Below are 19,131 nucleotides of genomic sequence, written 5' to 3'. Positions count from 1 at the left end.
TGAGGGGGGGTGGGGGGGTGATACTCCTTCCTGCTCCTGTACAGGCATCTTGGCAGCAAGAATGGCAACCAAGTGTAAACGGGGATCAGCCAGGTTGCCAATGTCGTTCCCTGACTGTGTTCCTGCGCTTTGAAACAGCCCTGCTGGATCAGACCAGTGGGCTGTCGAATCCCACATAGAGGCCAAGTGGATGCTGCAGCCGATCAATACACAGCCAGAAAAGCAAGTGACCCCTCGTGGGAACGCAACCGAGTTGCCGCCTCTTCCCCTGTCCATGCACCTGGCACCGCTTCTGCCCGCCCCGTCCAGGAGCCCTTCGCTTGCTCCCTTTCAGCAGAGGAGCCGGGCCTCTCTGGCTGAAGTTGGCAACTCCCTGGGAAAGGGTTAAGCAGCCTGGGGACGGCCGGGCTCGCCCTCCCCTCGGCTGCGGGCACTTTGGCGCCGCCTGGTGGCCGCCCACGCCCTGCGAGCCTTGCAGGCACCCCGACGTGCGCCCGGAGGTGCTTTGGCGGCGCTCTGAGCTTCCCCGGGTTGCGCGCATCCGCGGCGAGGTCTCTTTGCCTTCCTGCCCGGGCCAGGTGCCCCGCGCCCAGCGGAGGATGGCCGATTTCCCCGCCAAAGTCAACACCCGCACCAGCACCTCCGCCGGGGCACACACGGGATCGCCCTCCCTGGACCTCGATTTCCTGAGGTCCCCCGTTGGCGTCTTGATGATCGTGGAGATCGTGAGTAGCCGCAAGCCGGGGCGGGGGGAGTCCCCTTCCTTGTTTGGACTTTTAGAAAATCAGGCTGGTCAGACGAGAGTGCCTTGGAGCAAGTGCAGAGGGCGGCGGGTCCTCTCCCGGCTGTGCAGGGCGGCTAGCCAGGACCGAACGCGCAAAAGGGTTGACTGTTGTGGGGTGGACGGCGCTGCGCAGGATCGGGAACGAGGGCTGGTTTACGGAGCGACTCGGAACACCCAGTTTGGCCCGAGCTTATCCCAGCTGAAAAGCGAGGCGGGGTGGGCCACGGTCAGAACTTGGGTGGGAGACCCCTAAGGAGGACCTGGGGGTGCTGGGCAGAGGCGGGCTATGGCATGGCAAACCACCTCTGCTGGCCTCTTCTCATGGCACGCCTTGTGGATAGGGTGACTCCTCTCCATGGCACCGTTCTTGAAGCTATAGTGCTGCCTTTGACCGATATCAGTTGCTCGAGAAAGGTTGTAGGGGAAGAGCTGGGTCCCTCCCCCCTCCCCCGCGCAATTGCTGTTTCATGAAGTCTGCAAATGGATATAATACTAAGGGTCTGGGACACTGCACACACCTGTTGGTCCTGAAGCTGGGGCTAGAGGTGTTGGCATCTGGCCACTGTGCTTTCCACCAAATGTCTTCCTGAAATAGCCCACACCTTTCGGACTGGGGTCCCCTCTCCCACCCTCCCTCCCGCCTCCCGCTGCCCAAGAGATTTGGTTTTCCCTGCCCTTGTTCTGTGCAAAAAGGATTCTGTGATAAACACGCATATTTAAGATGGAGGGAATCAGCAAGTGGCAGAAAAAGCATTGTGTGTGAGGACGGAGAGTTGATTTAGAGTACAGGAGGAATCGACTGGATCCCAAGGGAGGGATTGTTCCAGGCTTGGCGTCAGAAGGAGAAAAGATATGACAAATTGGGCAAAGGAAGCCAGAGATGGTGAAGGGAGAGGGGGCCAGAGGTGAAAGGAAACACCATACCTTGGAAGAAGGGATTTTGCCTGAATCACCTCCACCCCAGCTTCTTTAAAGGGAGATTGTCAAAATCCTCTGTGCACAACAGTTAAATGCACAGGAGCCAGTGAACACCCGTGCCTTTGTATCCAGTTCCCCAGGTCACCGAAGATGCGGAAGGCTTTAGAAATGAGGGCTAGAACCACGTTGCGCTGAAGAGTGTAGGGAAAATGGTTTGGGGGTGGGGGGTCCCAAGGCTGGTGCAGTTCAAGAGTCATGTCTCAGCAACCCGTGCAGTGTTTGGAAAGACCCTGGCGGCGGCTGGTGCCCTTTTCAGAGGACGGGCTGCTCCTTAAAATGTTGTGACCGATATTTGTGTGGCTGTTTTGGTAAGGTCGGTGGCTAGTGCAGTAGCCTAAATAGCCCTGACTGACCCTCTCTCGCCAGCGCTTGGAAGATGAACAGGGCTTGTCAGGGGTAGTGTTTGGATGGGGGACCGTCAAGGAAGGCGGAGGTTGTTCTGCAGAGGAAGGCACTCCGCCTCTGCTCATCTCTTACCTTGAAAACCACATAGCCCTGGGGGCGCTGTGAGCTTGCTGCAATTGGATGGTACGCTATTATTATTATTGGTGTTGTCATTGTTTAATTTTGTTTAATATCTCAGCTGAGGCAATTATTATTATTATTTAATTTTGTTTAATGTCGCAGCTACCAGTTCTTTAGTTCTGTTGGCCTTTTATTACAATTCGAGCCAGAGGCCTCCTAGGACATTGTAATGCATGGGCATAGTATTCGTGCGGGTCCCAGCAGGGTTGCCTTCAAAATGTTGATTTTGTCAAATTGAAGATGTTTCAAGTGCTGCTCTAGTGTTTTCAGAATGGTGACCAGGGTGCCAATTACCATAAACACTAGGACTACTATCTATCTATCTATCTATCTATCTATCTATCGATCTATCGATCTATCGATCTATCGATCTATCGATCTATCGATCTATCGATCTATCGATCTATCTATCGATCTATCGATCTATCGATCGATCTATCATCTCCTCTATCTCTCTCCCCCCCTCTCTCTATCTGTCTCTCTCTCTCCCCCCCCCTCTATCTGTCTCTCTCTCTCTCTCTCTCAGGTGCAGGGGAAAGAGTGACCCTTTCTGCTGGCACTCACACTTTGCCTGAGGGTTACTTCTTAAAATGATGTATAAATATTTTACCGCACCCCCTTTCTCTGAGAAGTTCAGCTTTGCATGCCTGGGCATCCCACCCACTCCTGTTTTATCTTCTTGGCATTCTCTGAATGGTGGCTTAAATTGGTGGATGACTTTGGGCCTAGGGCTGTTTTACGCTCATCCTGGCCAAGCAGGCCTTTGAATCCAGGTGGATACTGGCTTGCATGCTCCTGTGCTGTAGAATTTGCGGTATGTAAATTAGTGGGTTTGGGGATCTGTTTGCTGTTTTCTTCCCCCTGTGGTGAGTTTGATTTAAATGTTTGTGGCATGTCAGTCAGAGTTCCCTTTGGTGGGCATTTCTGCATCTAGGGGGATGGCAGCAAGTGCCAACACCTCCTCAAGGAGGGCATGCATAAGCTCACAAACTAGAGGCTGGCAGAAAGACCAGTGTGGTGCAGTGGTTAGAGTCTTGGACTAGAATCTGAGAGACCCAGGTCTCAGCACTGAAATGTTGGAGGTGACTGTGCAGTTTTTCTCCATTCTTCCGGAGGAAAAGGGCCCCAAACATGTGATACAGAAAGCCAAAGAAAGATAAACATGGGGTTGGGCTGACGTGGTCCGGTTCCAATGGACCCCCCCTTTCAACAGTCTTTTAGCCGTAATGCCTGCCACGTTGATCTTTGCCCCTCTTGGCAAACTTCCATGCAAGGGACAGGACTCAGCCCCCTCACTTGGCTTGTGACCAGGCCGCTTGGGGGCTGGAAATGGGACAGCGTGGGAGTCACCGGCACTCCAAATATGCCAGCCATGCAAACGTTCTGGGGAGGTGCACTAATGAGAGATGGGACAATTAAGTGGAGTGTTTGGTGTGTCAGGCGGGGTCACCAATGCTTCCAACATTGGAGAAGGGCAGTAGTGGAGCCAGAGGGCACATGACAACTAGAGTAGGTACAAGCACAAGGCATAGAGGGGTGTAGATCAGTGGCGGAAGGACAGTTTTTGCATATAGAATATGGATATCACGGGGTCAGTTTCTGTCGTCTCCAGTTTTAGAATCCAGTGTGACATGAAGGAATACTGATCTTGTACTCTTTTTAGAAAATTACAGCAGGAAGAAGAGAAGAAGAAGTGTTTGGATTTATATCCCCCCTTTCTCTCCTGTAGGAGACTCAAAGGGGCTGACAATCTCCTTGCCCTTCCCCCCTCACAACAAACACCCTGTGAGGTGGGTGAGGCTGAGAGAGTTCTGAAAAGCTGTGACTAGCCCAAGGTCACTCTGCTGGTGTGTGCTGGAGTGCACAGGCTAATCTGAATTCCCCAGATAAGCCTCCACAGCTCAAGTGGCAGAGCGGGGAATCAAACCCGGTTCCTCCAGATTAGAATGCACCTGCTTTTAACCACTACGCCACGGAGGTCCCCCTGAAGTAGTCTCTTGGTCAAAGTTGCAGCCAACTTAGGGCAACCCAGCGTGGGTTTCAGGGCAAGAGACTAACAGAGGGCAGTAGGCATTGCTTTTGTCTGCATGGCGACTGTGGATTTTCTTAGTGGTCTCCCATCCAAGTAGTGGTAGATAGATAGTGGTCTCCCATCCAAGTGGTCTCCCATCCCATGGGAAACCATCTCTGCACGTCTCTTCTTGAAAGAAGGAGCAAGCACCATAAGCTGGCGACAACTTGATGGCACCACCACTCTACAAAGGTTCTGGTTATGCATCTACCAAGAGTTTTCCAAAAACCTGAAGGAGGAGATGATGGGGAAAGTAGTCCTGTGTCTCATGTCCAAGTTTTCTGCTCCCGCAGATCTTGCAGGGTTTTTTTTTTTTAGGGATTTAGAAGATCTGTGCAAAAGTCTACAGAAATGTTTAGTAGCTGGCCAGTCTGTCTACACATGCACTTATTAGCCATTGATGGCTGAAAAGAAATACTTTGTACATTTTCCATGTTTGGTCGAAGTTTTCCATGGTTGGTTGCCTGAAGGAAAACGGCTAATCACACTGATTTGGGAGAATGGTTGTTTGTAATGATTGCTCTATCGTACTGTTATACCCACCCCACTACTCTGAGGAGTAAGAAGTTTAAGGGTAGTGCTTACCTCGGCTGGTTCCCTTTAAAAGAAAGAGCTTTGATAGTGTTTTAGGAGTATTTGCTTTATCAACAAATATACAGGGTAGAAAGCATGCGAACTGCCACAGGATCCCCAAGAGGGAGGGAGATGAGAGAGAGCAAAAGTATTTATCTGGTCCATTTGTTATGCACCTTTCCCGTTACAACTCTGCAAGAAAAAGGACTGGAGGCTTGCTTTTTAAAAATGTAAGCTGAGATCTAATACTTGGTTGCAATAGATCGTTAGAATGTTATCAAGCTATTTTCAGCTAGCAATTCCCTTTTAAAACAAACCAAGAGGCTTATAGCGTGGGAGGTGGCAGCTACACAGGCCAAAGGGAACAGCACAGATGTAGTCAGGACTTGCACATATGCACTCCTACAACAGCAGAGCATGGAAAAACACTGAAGCAAAAGGATGCTCCTGAAAACAGTGCAGCATTCAGGAAGCCCGGGCAGCACAAAGCACCCACATAGAAGCATCTTAACTTTGGCATTTATTTGCAGAGCTCTTTCAGCATATGAAGAGCTTTGCACATATTACCTTGTTGCAGTTTTTATACCAGCCCTATAAGGTAGACAGTGCTGTGGATGGGAAGTTTTATTCATTTGTTTTATTCAATTTGTATTTCATTGTTTCCTGGCAGGCTGGGCTCAGAGCAGCTTACAACTTAATAAGACAATCTTATGACAATGACAGACAGACATAAAATCTATAATGCAGGTTAAAAGCATATAGTTTAAACAATAAGAACATCAGACCAGAGTCCATCTAGTCCATGACTCTGCTACTCTCAGTAGCCCACCGGATGCCTTTGGGAGTTCACATGCAGGATGTGAAAGCAATGGCCTTTTGCCACTGCTGCTCCCAAGCACCTGGTCTGCTGAGGCATTTGCAATCTCAGATCAAGGAGGGTCAAGATTGGTAGCCATAGATTGACTTCTCCTCCATAAATCTGTCCAAGCCCCTTTTAAAGCTATCCAGGTTAGTGGCCATCACCACCTCCTGTGGCAGCATATTCCAAACACCAATCACGCGTTGCGTGAAGAAATGTTTCCTTTTATTAGTCCTAATTCTTCCCCCCAGCATTTTCAATGTATGCCCGCTTGTTCTAGTACTGTGAGAAAGAGAGAAACATTTCTCTCTGTCAACATTTTCGACCCCATGCATAATTTTATAGACTTCACCCCTCCGTCCCCTTGGCGCTACGCCACTGCATGCCCCTCACAGTGGCATCACAAATGAGCCTGAAAAGAAAAGAAAACATAAGGTGCACAGGGAGGAGGTTTTGGAGTGATCTTTTAAGAGCAGGTGGAGTTCTGAGCTTCTGCCTCTTCATTTCAGAGGCCTGGATCCGAATAAGTCTTAGCTATGCAACTATGATAACATTACTTGCTCCCAGAGCAACCAGAGGGATTGTTTGTTTGGTCTGGCTGGTCCTCATGTATTTATTTTTTAATTTACTTCCCTGCCTTTCCCTGCAGTGGGAACCTCAAATGGCTTATGTTCTCCTCACCTCCATTTTATTTACCTCAGCAACCATGTGAGGAAGGTACGTCTTGCCTGCTCTTTTGATACGTAATCTTTGAAATTTAATCTTTAATCTGCAAAAAGAGCTTTGAGCCATAATTGTGAATGTGTCCTCCCCACCCCTTGAAATGTGTAATGATGTCCACTCCCCCAGGGTCCACTGTCCTTATCGGCACCTCAAACGTCTGTCACTTCTTCAAGGCCCATGAAAGGCGAAACACAGCTTTTCAGCTGTGTGCATTTGGCCTCCTGAACTGACTGCTCCGGTTTTCTTCTTCGCTTGATTTGTTTAGTGTGTTTTTTTTTTAACACACACGACTATTGTGGGATGGAAACGGCTGACATAAAAGAAGCCATTGTCCAGACCGAAGGAACGGCAGGAACTCTGGGAGCCAGAGCGTTTGTGTTGGGGACAAACAATGTCTTTTTTTGGGGGGGGGGGAGGGGGGTTGAACAGCAATTCTTTCATGGCTGTAAGCAATGAAGACTTTTGTAGAGCTGCCGGTGGTAAATCAAGGGGCCAGGCAGCTGCTTGAATGACATCGTGCTGCTCCCTGTCAGCAACAGCTTGCCAACTCCCAGGTGGGGACCTGGAATTCGTCTGGCTTTAAAACAGACCTCGAAACTATAGAGATCAAATCTCCTCAAGAAAATGGCTGCTTTGGTGGGTAGACTATATATTCTGCTGAGGTTCCTACTCAGCCCCCCAAGCCCCCAACCCTCCAGGAATTTCCAGACCTGGAGTTGGCAACTGTTTTGTCAGTAGCAAATGGAATGGATGTGTGCCTGACTTATGATCACAAACATGGGCCGCTTGTGCTAGAGAATGGGAGTGGGGGGGGGGGGGGAGCCACCTCCTAGCTGTGGCCTAAGTGGGGCCAAACTGGTTGTTTGTGACTGAAGCTTGGGTGTGACTCAGTGAGGCATTCCCAAGGTGTCAGTCGCAGTGGCTGGCATGTGAGTGTGGGAACTTGCCTTATATTATTTGCCTTGTTCCGACGTTCCAGTGAACCCTTGTAGAATCCCTGTCTACGTTCGATTAAGTCCCACATTTAGCCAAGTACTAGGGAGAAGATGCAAAGAGAGAAAAGAAAATAAATAAAGAAAGAAGGAGATAAAGAAGAAATAGAGAAAAAAAGAAAGGAGAAAGAAGAGAAAGAGAGAGAGAAAGATGGAGCGTTAGATGAAAAGAGGAGAGAAAGGAGAAGGGATAGATGAAAGGGTAGAAAGATGAAAAGAGAGAAAGGAGGAGAGGATTTTAAAAGTGGAAGGGAAGTCAGAGGTGCAAAATGTCAGGTCAAACAGCAGCACAAGCAACCTTGTGCCTGCAAGGGTGCCCTCAAAGAGACAAGACATCTATACACAACCAGACAGCTGTTAGTAAACTTCACACACCATTAAGAAACTGGCAGTGTGGGGCCACTTTTGGGGTGTGGGGAGAGACTGACTCAAAGGCCAGCAACTGAATCTCAGAATTATACCACAAGCTATATCCATTCTCACACAGCTGTCGGCATAAGGCTTGGTCGTCAAAGGTTTCCACAGAACCCAGCTCCCTCCTCCCCTTCGGTACACGTCAGGCTCACCATTGGGCACTTCCTTTGTCTTTGTCCAGCTCTCTCTTTGACCAGATATTTGGACTTTGAACTTGAATACTGGATGAGTGGGATGGCTGGAGGGAAATGTAGTCTGTGTACACGGCCTCCCATGTACATACGACTCCATCCGCATGAAGGGGAGGAGAGAGGGACAGGGCTCTGCTATCCTTATGCAAACCCTTCTGCACCTGCAGAGATTGCTTATGTGAAGGGCAGATGGATCATGCTTCCAACACAGAGAGACTTTTAAGATGCTCTTGTTAAAATTCTGTTGAGTGGACTTCAACCTCATAAACCCCAGAAGGAAAACAAATGTGATGGGGGAGGAACAGGCACATAACCCTCTCTCCCTTTTCTTCTCTTTCCCTCCCTTCCCTTCCCTTCTTTTCTTCTCTCCTCTACACCATATAGAAGAAGAAGAGTTGGATTTTATAGCCCTCCCTTTCTCTCCTGTAGGAGACTCAAAGGGGCTTACAAACTCCTTTCCCTTCCCCCCTCACAACGAACACCCTGTGAGGTGGGTGGGGCTGAGAGAGCTCAGAAGAACTGTGACTAGCCCACGGTCACCCAGCTGGTGTGTGTTGGAGTGTACAGGCTAATCTGAATTCCCCAGATAAGCCTCCACAGCTCAGGTGGCAGAGCGGGGAATCAAACCTGGTTCGTCCAGATCAGAGTACGCCTACTCTTAGCCACTATGCCACTACTGCTATATGAGGAGACCCACCCAAGAGGGTAAGATAGAAATGCTAAATGCTAAATAAAAGATGCCAAATATGAAATGCTGAAAGATATTCTTAACTGAGTTTAAATGTTTCAGGATTTGTGGACTGTACTTTATGTGATTGTATTTTGTATTGATTGTTTCTCAGAACCGTTGATTTTACTTGAGAGAGAGAATGTTTATTTTTAAAAGACAGCAAGGTTATGGTCCTTATTATGTCAGGTTGTGTCAGATGAAAGCGCCATGGATTCTGAAGAGGATTTTGGTGATGCAGTTCAGACTTTGGTGTCCTTTATGCTTCTCTGTCTCTTCCAATGTGTAGCAGAAATAGAATGGTGAGAAAAGTAAGAATACACGATGCCACATGAACATGATTCTTGGTGCAGAATTGGGGTGGAGTTCTGTTATCGTTGACGTGAAATATTTACTTCTCTGGCAGTGGCTTCAGAGGAGAAAGACAGGCAGGAGGAAACTGTTTTCAGTACTTTATGACAAGGAGGATTTGCAGTGGTCTCAAATCTTTGAACTGTAGTTAAATGCTTCTTACATTTGGAAAACAGGGTCTGAATTCATGCAGTCTCAGTGAAACGATCAGGGCAAACAGTCAGACTCAATATCTAGTATGAGAACGTTCTGTAGCAAGTATTTTTCTGGTTGAAGTTGGGGCAGGGGGAGAGGTAAATATAAGGCTAGCCTGAGGCAGATGTGACTTTTTAGGGTTGTGGATCCCATCTGAAAACTTCCTTGCTGCATTCGGTCCAGACGTCTCTTTTATTTCTAGGCAGACTTCTGAGAAAGAAAGGAGGGAACTCTTTCCACTTAGCAAAGTTTGTGTAGAAGTAGGGAGTGGACAGCACTGATTGGCTGGCACCTGTACCGTCACCCTAAAATATCATCTTCTCCATTCCCTGGTTTCAGCTAATAGGAATGAATGGTTAACTGTAGAGCTTTTTTAAAAAAGTGTACAGCCCATCTCCAGCATGGTTAGATGGGAAAGACTGTTGGTCTGACCTGTAGGGAGGGACTGTGGCTCAGTGGTAGAGCACCTATCTTGCTTGCAAAAAGTCCCATGTCCAGTCCTCAGAACCTCCAGTTAAAAGTCTCAGGCAGCAAGTGAAAGTCAAGGACCTTGGACAGCTGCTGCCAGTCAGAGTTGACCTGACTTGGCTTCATGTCTCCGAGCCTTCCGTCATCGTTTGAACCAACCCATACAAAGGGCCAAACACTCATGACTCAGAAGAGCCCCAGGGTGTCTTCTCTCTCTCTCCTTTCATGAAATGCTGCCATCTCTTCACAGTGCCAGGGGGAGGGGGGAGTGCCTGGGATGATGTCACCCCTGCCCCAACTGTATTTTTTTCTAATTGGGAGATTCTATCTCACATCTTGTCGATGTGCCTTGGCCCTAAGCCAGACTGCCAGTTAGCAAGGGAGAGCCAACTCCCACCCACCCACACCAGGCAAGAGGAACTGTGGGAGACCAGACTGCATAGGGGCCACAGGTGTTAAGGAAGTCTGTGGCTGATGCCCCTTAGGGGCCCCGTCTCCTCCTTCTCGCACACACACTCCATGCAGGAAGAACAGGGGGCTCCAGAGGGCCTCCTATTTCACTGAGGAGGTCAGAATAGGCCGTGGTGCCTGGGTAACCATGGAAATGGACCCTGAGGGGCTGAGTACAGGCGCTGGGGGAAGAATCAGAGCAGCAGCGTGGCTCTGGGCACATTTCAGTCTGGAGAATGCCAGCGCCGTGAACTCTGTCTCCTGCATCAGCTGCCTCAGCTGCCTCAATGCTCCTTGTGGCCAGGATTCGATCTGGTCTACACAAACGGCCTTGAGTTAAGCTAGCCTGATCTTGTCAGACATTAGAAGCTAAGCAGGGTCAGCCTTGGTTAGTAGAAGAAGAGTTTGGATTTATACCCCCCTTTCTCTCCTGTAAGGAGACTCTAAGGGGCTGACAATCTCCTTTCCCGCCCCCCACCCACAACAAACACCCTGTGGGGCTGAGAGAGCTCAGAAGAACTGTGACTAGCACAAGGTCACCCAGCTGGCGTGTGTTGGAGTGCACAGGCTAATCTTAGTTCCCCAGATAAGCCTCCACAGCTGAAGTGGCAGAGCGGGGAATCAAACCCGGATCCCCAGATTAGAGTGCACCTGCTCTTAACCACTACGCCACAGGCTGCTTGGATGAGAGACCACCTAGCAAGCGTGGGGTCGCTGCCCAGAGACAGGCACTGGCCAACCACCTCTGTTCGTAAGGGGTTGCTGTAAGTTGACTTCAACTTGACGGCTGTTTCCACCACCATGCACACAAGATGATGGGGAGGGGGGTACAATTCTGTGCAATCCTGCTGTAGGTTTTCAATGCACCCCAAAATCCATGCAATTAAAAAACATAGAATGTTAGAGGAAAAGGTTCCAGCTCAGCTGTTTTGTTGCTTGACTAGTTTTCTACTTATAGCAGACCTTCTGTGAAATGGAGTGTTAAAATATCCCTCATCTGAAGCATGAAATGGTACAGTCTGTTTTATTACAGAACCCCCTTCCCCCCAGGACTCTAATGCCTCCTGCTCTGACATGGGTAGCTCAGGTATGTATGATAGATTTTTTAAAATATAAGTATAAAAACCAAGGGATTCAGAAGAGTGCTCAAAGGTTATTATGCATGGCAAAGCTCACTCTACGTGTGTCAGGAACAAAATTGCTCAGTCTTTTATCTATTCCAACTAACATACTTGGTTTATTATAGGATCTCCATTTCTGGATAAGATATAGTAAATATAGTTCCTTGATTTAGTCTAACTAACCAGAATGGAAGGCATTGCGGTCCACCCCCTTGGTTGCAAGATGGAGAACAGAATGTACATGTGAGTGGAGGTACGAAGAGGAGGAAGGAAGGACATTTCCTGAGACTTGCAGTCTACTCTACACATCAAGGGGATTGTGTCAGAGCAGTAGAGAAAGGATGCCCAGTGCCTTGACCCCTCTCTCTCTCTAACTCTATAGTCAAGCCCCTCTCTAAAGTCTGAGGTTGAGAGGCAGTGCAAAATCTTTCACTTCCAACACTGGATACATTGGAGTTCATCAGCCAGCTGTGCTTTTTTTCTGTGTGGGAAGCCAACGTCATGTAGAAGAAGAGGAAGAGTTTGGATTTATACACCACCTTTCTCTCCTGTCAGGAGACTCAAGGTGGCTTACAAGCTTCTTTCCCTTCCTCTCCCCACAACAGACACCTTGTGAGGTAGGTGGGGCTGAGAGAGTTCAGAGAGAACTGAGACTAGCCCTAGGTCACCCAGCAGGAATGGAGAAGTGCAGAAACACATCTGGTTCACCAGATAAGCCTCTGCCACTCAGGTGGAGGAGTGGGGAATCAAACCCACTTCTCCAGCTTAGAATCCATCTGCTCTTAACCATTACACCACAATGTAGTGATTAGAGTGTTGGGCTAAGACTGGGGAGACTCGGGTTCGAATCCCTGCTGTGCCATGGAGCCTGTTGGGTGTCCATGGGCTAATCCATCTCAATCAGCCTCACCTGCCTCACAGGGACAAAAGAGAGAATGATGTGCACCGCCCTGAGGTCCAGGTGAGATAAAAATGTACTAAATAAAAATGTTACCATTTTCCAATTGTGTTCTGCAGGTGCTGGGCTGTTTGGTGTGGACCCTCATTGCCGACACATACTACCAGCCCTACCCTTCCTACGGCTGGGTGATGTTTGTAGCTGTCTTCTTCTGGATGGTGACGGTCATATTGTTTGCGATGTACCTTTTCCAGCTTCAGCTGAAACTCTACATGATCCCGTGGCCTATTGTGGTGAGTACTTGAGCCTGAGCCCTGACCTGGGTTGCCTGGGCAGGTTTGATCTCATTAGCTCTCAGAAGCTAACTAGACACAGCCCTGGCTCGTAATTGAATGGGCGGCCACCAGGGAGGTCCAGAGATGGTTGCTGTGCAGAGACGGTTTCCAGGGTTGTTGTGCAGAGGTGGTTTCCACAACCAAGATCTTACAAAACGTGACAAAGTCAATATTAGAGAAATGACAAGAATCAATCAGTTAAAATTCCCCACACAGGCCAGGGAATGTCTCAGTGGACGAAGGTTTCTGTCTTAAAACAACAGCAGTGGTCACCACTGTTTGAGGCCATTGCCAACCTCCAGGCAGGGCCTGGAGATCTCCCAGAATTACAACTGATTTCCAGATTACAGATACCAGTTCCCCTGAAGAAAATGACTGCTTTGGAGGGTAGACTCTATGGCCTTGTACTCCAACTTAGTATTGCCTATTGCAGCGGAGACTATGGTCCCTTCTGCACATGCAGAATAGTGCACTTTCAATCCACTTTCACTTTGAAGCTGTGTGGAATAGCAAAATCCACTTGCAAACAATTGTGAAAGTAGATTAAAAGTGCATTATTCTGCACGTGCAGAAGTGGCCGATGACTTGGATCCTGCCTAGAATTTCCAGGGGTGGACAGACAGCAATTAAGAGAGTGATGCAAACTCTCCCTTAAATGGACTTAAGCACAATTTGCCAATCCCAGCAGCAACCCAAATGCTGCACCTGGGGGAGAGGAATCCTCAGGAGAAGCTCTGACAGGGATTCAGTGATCTCTCAAAGGAAGAGGAAAATCAGCAGCATTTCTACGCATGCCTACTTAGAATCCTACACAAGTCCATTCAGTGGGGCTGGATGTCAGGGCAGCCCTATTACTCTAGTGGACAGTGGGAAGAACCACAGTTAAAAGGCAAGGCACGGTTCTCCCTTCCTTTCTTCTGAGAAACAGAAAGCTGCTTCCCGGCAATCCTAATAAAATCAACCAGTTTGGCTTCAGTGAAGCCAAACTGGTTGATTTTATTAGGAGTGCCGGGAAGCAGCTTTCTGTTTCAGTGAAGCCATTCAGTGAAGCCAAACTGCTTGATTTCTTTAGGAGTGTTGGGGAGCAGTTTGCCTACCTTTCCTCTCCATTCTGGAAATAACTTAGCTGAATGCAGCCCTAAAAACTGTTGTCATAATTTATGTCTTGAGTGATCAGAAGATGCATCTGCATTTGAAAATACCCTGGGTCAACAACTCTGACGGGGGTGTTGCAGAAGTGTAGCCTTTCTGCTTCTGTTGTGTCCAGCCAGGAGACAAGCACAGGGATTGAACAGTGCTGACATTGTTGCACGTTTCATAACCCAGAGGCCATTGAAGCATTCGCTGCTGCCAGAAAGCACCGACTTGATGCTTTCAGGGCGAACCAGTCAAGCGTACTGGACCAGAGAACATCCTATTCTGCCGTTGTTTGACAAACTAATGTGGCTCCATGCCTGCGGATTTCAGAATACCTGCAATGCTTTTAGTGTTCACTAAGAGCATTTCGATCTTGCACCCTATCTACTGGCAACGTGGTGTTCAAGGCACCTTGAAAATCCAAAGGTTGTAATACATAAATATCATTCAAGCCACCTTGAAAATCAAAATTTCACTGGGGTGTGAACCTGGCAACTTTTCAGCTTTATAGTTTGCACCGTGCCGTAAACTGATGGTCTCAGCTCTTCCTTGGTGTTTTCAGGCGGGCCTTTTAAAAACAGTGGCTTGTGAATTATGGTTATTTAATTACCCATCCTCCTCCTTTGAGAGACTACTGGAATTCACTTTCTGGGAGAGTGGTGGAGTCTCCTGCTTTGGAGGTTGTTAAACAGGGGCTGGATGAACATATGTCAGGAGTGCTTTGATTGTGTGTTCCTGCATGGCAGGGGGTTGGACTTGATGGCTCTTGTGGTCTCTTCCAACTCTATAATTCTATTATTCCCCTTTGTTAAAAAAACACAACCATTTGGGTTTTTTTTTGAGAAACTGCCAGATGTGGTTGATTGGCTGGTGCTTATTTTGACATCACAAACTCACTTCCTTGCTCAAATCAGAACTGGGGAGAAAGTGTTAAACACGTCACCCACTAGCCTAGTGGGTGACGTGTTTAATGTGTTAGGGCTCCCTTCAGTCACCATGACCACTGATGAACCTATACCTCTATGAATCTAATTCCCCTTTAAAGCCCAGGGCTATCACTACATCCTCTGACAGCAAACTCCACATTTTAGTCACCCACTGAGTAAAGACATATTTCATTTTTGTCCATCTTGAATTTACTGCCCATCAATTTCATTGTCTGTCCCTTCTCCGAGTTCTAGAGTTTTGAGAGGAAGGAAAAGTTATCTGTCCACTCTCACTACCCCCTGCATAATTTTGTAAACCTCTTTCACGTTTCCCCTTTTCTAAACCAACAAGTTCCAGACTTTTCAGCCCTTCCACACAGAAAAGATTCTCCGGCCCCTTAATCACGCATCCTCTGTGAGTGCTGAGCAGGGCGGGGCAGGAACTTTTCAGGTTTGGAGATTTGCTCCCTCAAAGGCAGCCTAAAACAGTTCCAGACTCATTCCAAACTTGCTCTTCTTTTTCTCCCAGCTCCTTGTCTTCAACGCTGCAGCCTCCGTCTTGTACGCCACGGCTTTTGTAACGAGCGCCACATCTGTCGAGCTTTACTCCTGGCCTCATTCGCCAGACTACAACAGAAGAGCGGCCGCCTCGGTGGGTAACTGCGTGCGGCCACCTTTCGTTCTGCTGGCCTCCGTCCCTGCTATGCCCAGTGGTTCCTCATTATGTCCCTCGGCTCCTCCTTCATCACTGCTTGGCCAGGATGATGACTCTGTTTGCCCCAGTAACCTTCCCTCTCTCACTGCCATCTGCACAAAACAAAACGGGGCTGGCTTTCTGGACCATCGTTTGGTGTCCTGGTTCAGAATGTGCACTGCCAGCAATGAGCTAATACTCAGTAACAGGGAAAGCAGCTGGGACGACATCATATACTTCTTCCTCGCTGTTCCCCTCCCTTGCATATCCTACCGCCTGCCTCTGTGCCAGCCACCAGATGCCCGGAATGCTCCTTCTCGTGCCATAAAGAGCAAGCAACCTGCTGTTTTTCAGGGAAAAGAAAGTGCATTTTTAATATTTCCTGGTCTTAACTTACCTGGTTTTTCAGCTGCAGGATGAATCCCTCCTCTTAGAGACAGAGAAAAAGACACATAGGCATGTTGATGGTACTGATAGCCTGGGTGCATTTGATTCTTTGAGGCGAGGCCCTGGCTCAGTGGTAGAGCATGTCTTTTGCATGCAGAAGTTCCCAGGTTTGATCCTCAACATCTCCAGCTGAAAAGATCAGATAAAAGTCTTCCTCCCTCTGGAGACCAGCAACCTCTTAGACCCCTTCTGTGCATGCAGAATAATCCACTTTCAATGCACTTTGCAGCTGTGCAGAATAGCAAAATCCACTTTAATACAATTGTGAAAGTGGATTGAAAGTGCTTCATTCTGCCCACTGGGATCTTTTTGTGTACAGTTCTGGGCACCACAATTCAATAAGGATATTGACAAGCTGGAATGGGTCCAGAGGAGGGCAACCAAAATGGCAAAAGGTCTGGAACCCATGCTCTACGAGGAGAGACTTAGGGAGCTGGGTATGTTTCGTTTGGTGAAGAGAAGGTTAAGAGGGGACACGATAGCCATGGTAAGATATTTGAAGGGATGTCATGTTGGTGGAGGAGCAAGCTTGTTTTCTGCTGCTCCAGAGACTAGGACCAGGAGTCATGGGTTCAAGGTGAAGGAAAAGAGATTCCAGCTAAACATCAGGAAAAACTTCTTGACAGTGAGGGCTGTTTAACAGTGGAATGCACGACCTTAGAGTGTGGTGGACTCTGCTTCTTTAGAGGTTTTTAAAGAGGGTCTTAATTGCCATCTGTCAGGAGTGCTTTGATTGTGTGTTCCAGCATTGCAGGGGGTTGGACTTGATGGCCCTTGAGGTCTCTTCCAACTCTATGATTCTTCTGTAACTGCTGAGACAACTGATGTGTCAATTCCTTATTCATTGCAGTTCTTTGCGTGTCTGGTGATGATCGTCTACGGGGTCAGTGCCTGTCTCAGCTTTCGCATTTGGAAAGGATACGGAAGCAACACAGCAACCAGTCAAGCTACACTTCCTAATCACACCTAAGAACTGTTGCTTGCTCTGAATCAACATGGGCCAATGGGACGGCTCTGCGGCAGGGCAGGGGAGCGGCTAATGGTGCCTTGGGGTTCTCTCTTGCCCTCTCTTCCTTTCACATCCAGATCGAGTACAGCTCAATCACTCTTCCTGGTCCCACCTTTCGCGTGGCCTGGGCCACAAATGCAGCATGCGTTCTAATGCCATCTAGATTTAGATCAGTGCTTTTCACTACTTTCTACTAATTGGCTCCGTGTACCAATGCGTGGAGGATGAGTCCCTCTCCTGTCTTGCAAGAGATCACTTCCAGCCTAGTTCAAACTGGCATGCTATGTCTCAGGCATGTGAACAGGCCCCACCGTAGATCTATTGCCCGCAGAGCTTGTACATCACCTGTTGTTACCTCTGCTGTGATGCTTTCAGCACATGGCAACTCATGTGTCCAGTGAGCCACAGCGTGCATCAAACAGCTGTTAGAGGCTCCTGGTTTAATGCAAGAAAGTTCAGAAAGCACTAGAACCAAACAGGGCAGTCCCAGCAGTGGTGTTAGATCTGTGGCCAATTCATATATGCAGAACGGCTCCGATGCTCAACGCTCCAGGGTGAACCATCTTCCTGTGTCCTGCTTTCCCAAAACCTTCTTAATATTCAAGAATAGGCCAACAGGACTGGAGCAAAGGTGTACTTAGCCCCACATCCATAGGGGTCTGCTACCCTTGGGATAGTCACCAGAAAGGCACACTGCCTCCAAGCCAGAGGCGGATCTGGGGAAAATGTAGCTTGCTGCGAAATCTGAGTTTTCCGCCCCCTCCCACTCCAAACAATTTTTTTTGCATGAGGTCTTGAAGTTAGTGTATGGACCAGGGAGGGAGGAGATGGTTGTGGGGGCGATTTTCTACACCCCCCCACCCCGGTGACTTAATGGCTGCAGCCCGGGGACATTTGACCCCATGTACCCCTGGGCGATACACCCCTGTTCCAAGCATACAACATGCCTGCACAGAGGTTGAGGGGTGATTGCTGCATGTGTGCACTGACCCACAAAAACCCTCAGAGCAGCGCTGGAAGCAGAATATGAATTCTTAGCAACTTTGGACTGGAGGGTAGGGTGTGTGTGTGGCCCACTTCAGTGTGCCTCTGTGAATTAGCCCGAAGCATCCCCATCTCCAGCCACGGCCACACTAAATCCACTAAAACAAGCAAGCCTGGTCTTGCCTTAGGCCAGCCGCCTGCAGCTTAATGTGTAAATAATTTATATTTAACTCAATGCGTGTGGTACTTAGAAGGGATGACACACAGCTTTTGGTGCAACTATGCAGCACGTGTTTTGTTTTATTATTGATTCCTGAAAAAAAATTGGAAAGACAAGTTCTGTTTTAAATTAAAAGTGTCTAAATCTGACCTTTTTGTCAGCACCGGAGCTTCCTCTCTGACCTCTTTTGCTTGACTGCAGCACAACCTGGGGCTGTTTCATGTTGTTCTGGGTGGGTCTGCTAGGTTTCTTTCTAAACATGTGCAGAGTATCTACTGTGATCTGGGCACTCTGTATCCCTTTTGAATTCTACAAGTCTTAACACTGGGGCAGCAAACAGACAGTACAGCGGCTACATTTCTGCTTTTGTCTGTGGGCAGGTTTTTAGTCCAAAGTTTAAGGATAAACGACTCTTGCAGAGACAGCAGGGAAGTTAGTGGCATTTACAAGCCGTCCAGCTATAACAGCTTCTGACCAGTTGCCTTTCCCTCTAACCCAGGGGTCCCCAAACTACGGCCCGGGGGCCAAATGTGGCCCCCTGAAGGCATTTATCTGGCCCGCCAGCCATGGCGGCAATGGCTCCATTCATGTGCAGTGGGGGCTCGAGGGAGAGGAGGAACCGGCCCCAACGGCTGTTGATTGCAGTTACATGATGGCACCCCCAAATCTCCATGAATTTTCTGACCCAGAGTTGGAAACCTTACACGTGGCAACTCCTGCTCCGCCCTTCCCTCTCGGCTACTCCAGGTGTTGCTCTCAGGCTTTCTGTTCCGCCTCACTCCCATTGGCATCAGCCAGGCTGGCGAATCGCTCGCTGGCTGCTAGGGAGGAAAGAACCCAGGAAGATACCTGATGCTGGGTTAGATGGAATGCTTCATTGGGAAATTTCTGCTCTTTTTTTTTTTTTACAGGGGAAGGTATTCCACAGCCTCCCCAACAATATTTGGAGCCCACCCTGTACTTGACATACTTTGGTCACTGTTCTAAAAACAGACCATGACAGAAAGGCTGAAAGGTGAAATCAAACATTTTACAATCATTTGTGCATAGGAATTTGTT

The 19,131-nt window shown here is 48.5% G+C and overlaps 1 protein-coding gene across 1 annotated transcript; it reads left to right on the top strand.

Annotated features, from left to right (window-relative positions):
• Positions 1–446: 446 nt before the first annotated feature.
• LOC125443882 (plasmolipin) lies at positions 447–18,221 on the top strand. Its single transcript, XM_048516270.1, has 4 exons — positions 447–725; positions 12,440–12,613; positions 15,248–15,370; positions 16,710–18,221. The coding sequence occupies exons 1-4, from the start codon at positions 600–602 to the stop codon at positions 16,827–16,829; spliced, it is 543 nt and encodes a 180-aa protein (XP_048372227.1). The 5' UTR covers positions 447–599; the 3' UTR covers positions 16,830–18,221.
• The last annotated feature ends 910 nt before the right edge of the window (positions 18,222–19,131 follow it).

This window comes from Sphaerodactylus townsendi, linkage group LG14 (assembly GCF_021028975.2).
Source record: "Sphaerodactylus townsendi isolate TG3544 linkage group LG14, MPM_Stown_v2.3, whole genome shotgun sequence".
NCBI lineage: Eukaryota > Metazoa > Chordata > Lepidosauria > Squamata > Sphaerodactylidae > Sphaerodactylus > Sphaerodactylus townsendi.
The sequence above is the reverse complement of the archived record's forward strand: the minus strand, read 5'-3'. Positions and strand labels throughout refer to the sequence as shown.

Coding starts and splice junctions, on each gene's coding strand:
- LOC125443882 (XM_048516270.1), top strand. CDS start 600: ATGGCCGATTTCCCCGCCAAAGTCAACACCCGCACCAGCACCTCCGCC. Junction 12,614..15,247: donor TGATCCCGTGGCCTATTGTG/GTGAGTACTTGA, acceptor TTTTTCTCCCAG/CTCCTTGTCTTCAACGCTGC. Junction 15,371..16,709: donor ACAGAAGAGCGGCCGCCTCG/GTGGGTAACTGC, acceptor TATTCATTGCAG/TTCTTTGCGTGTCTGGTGAT.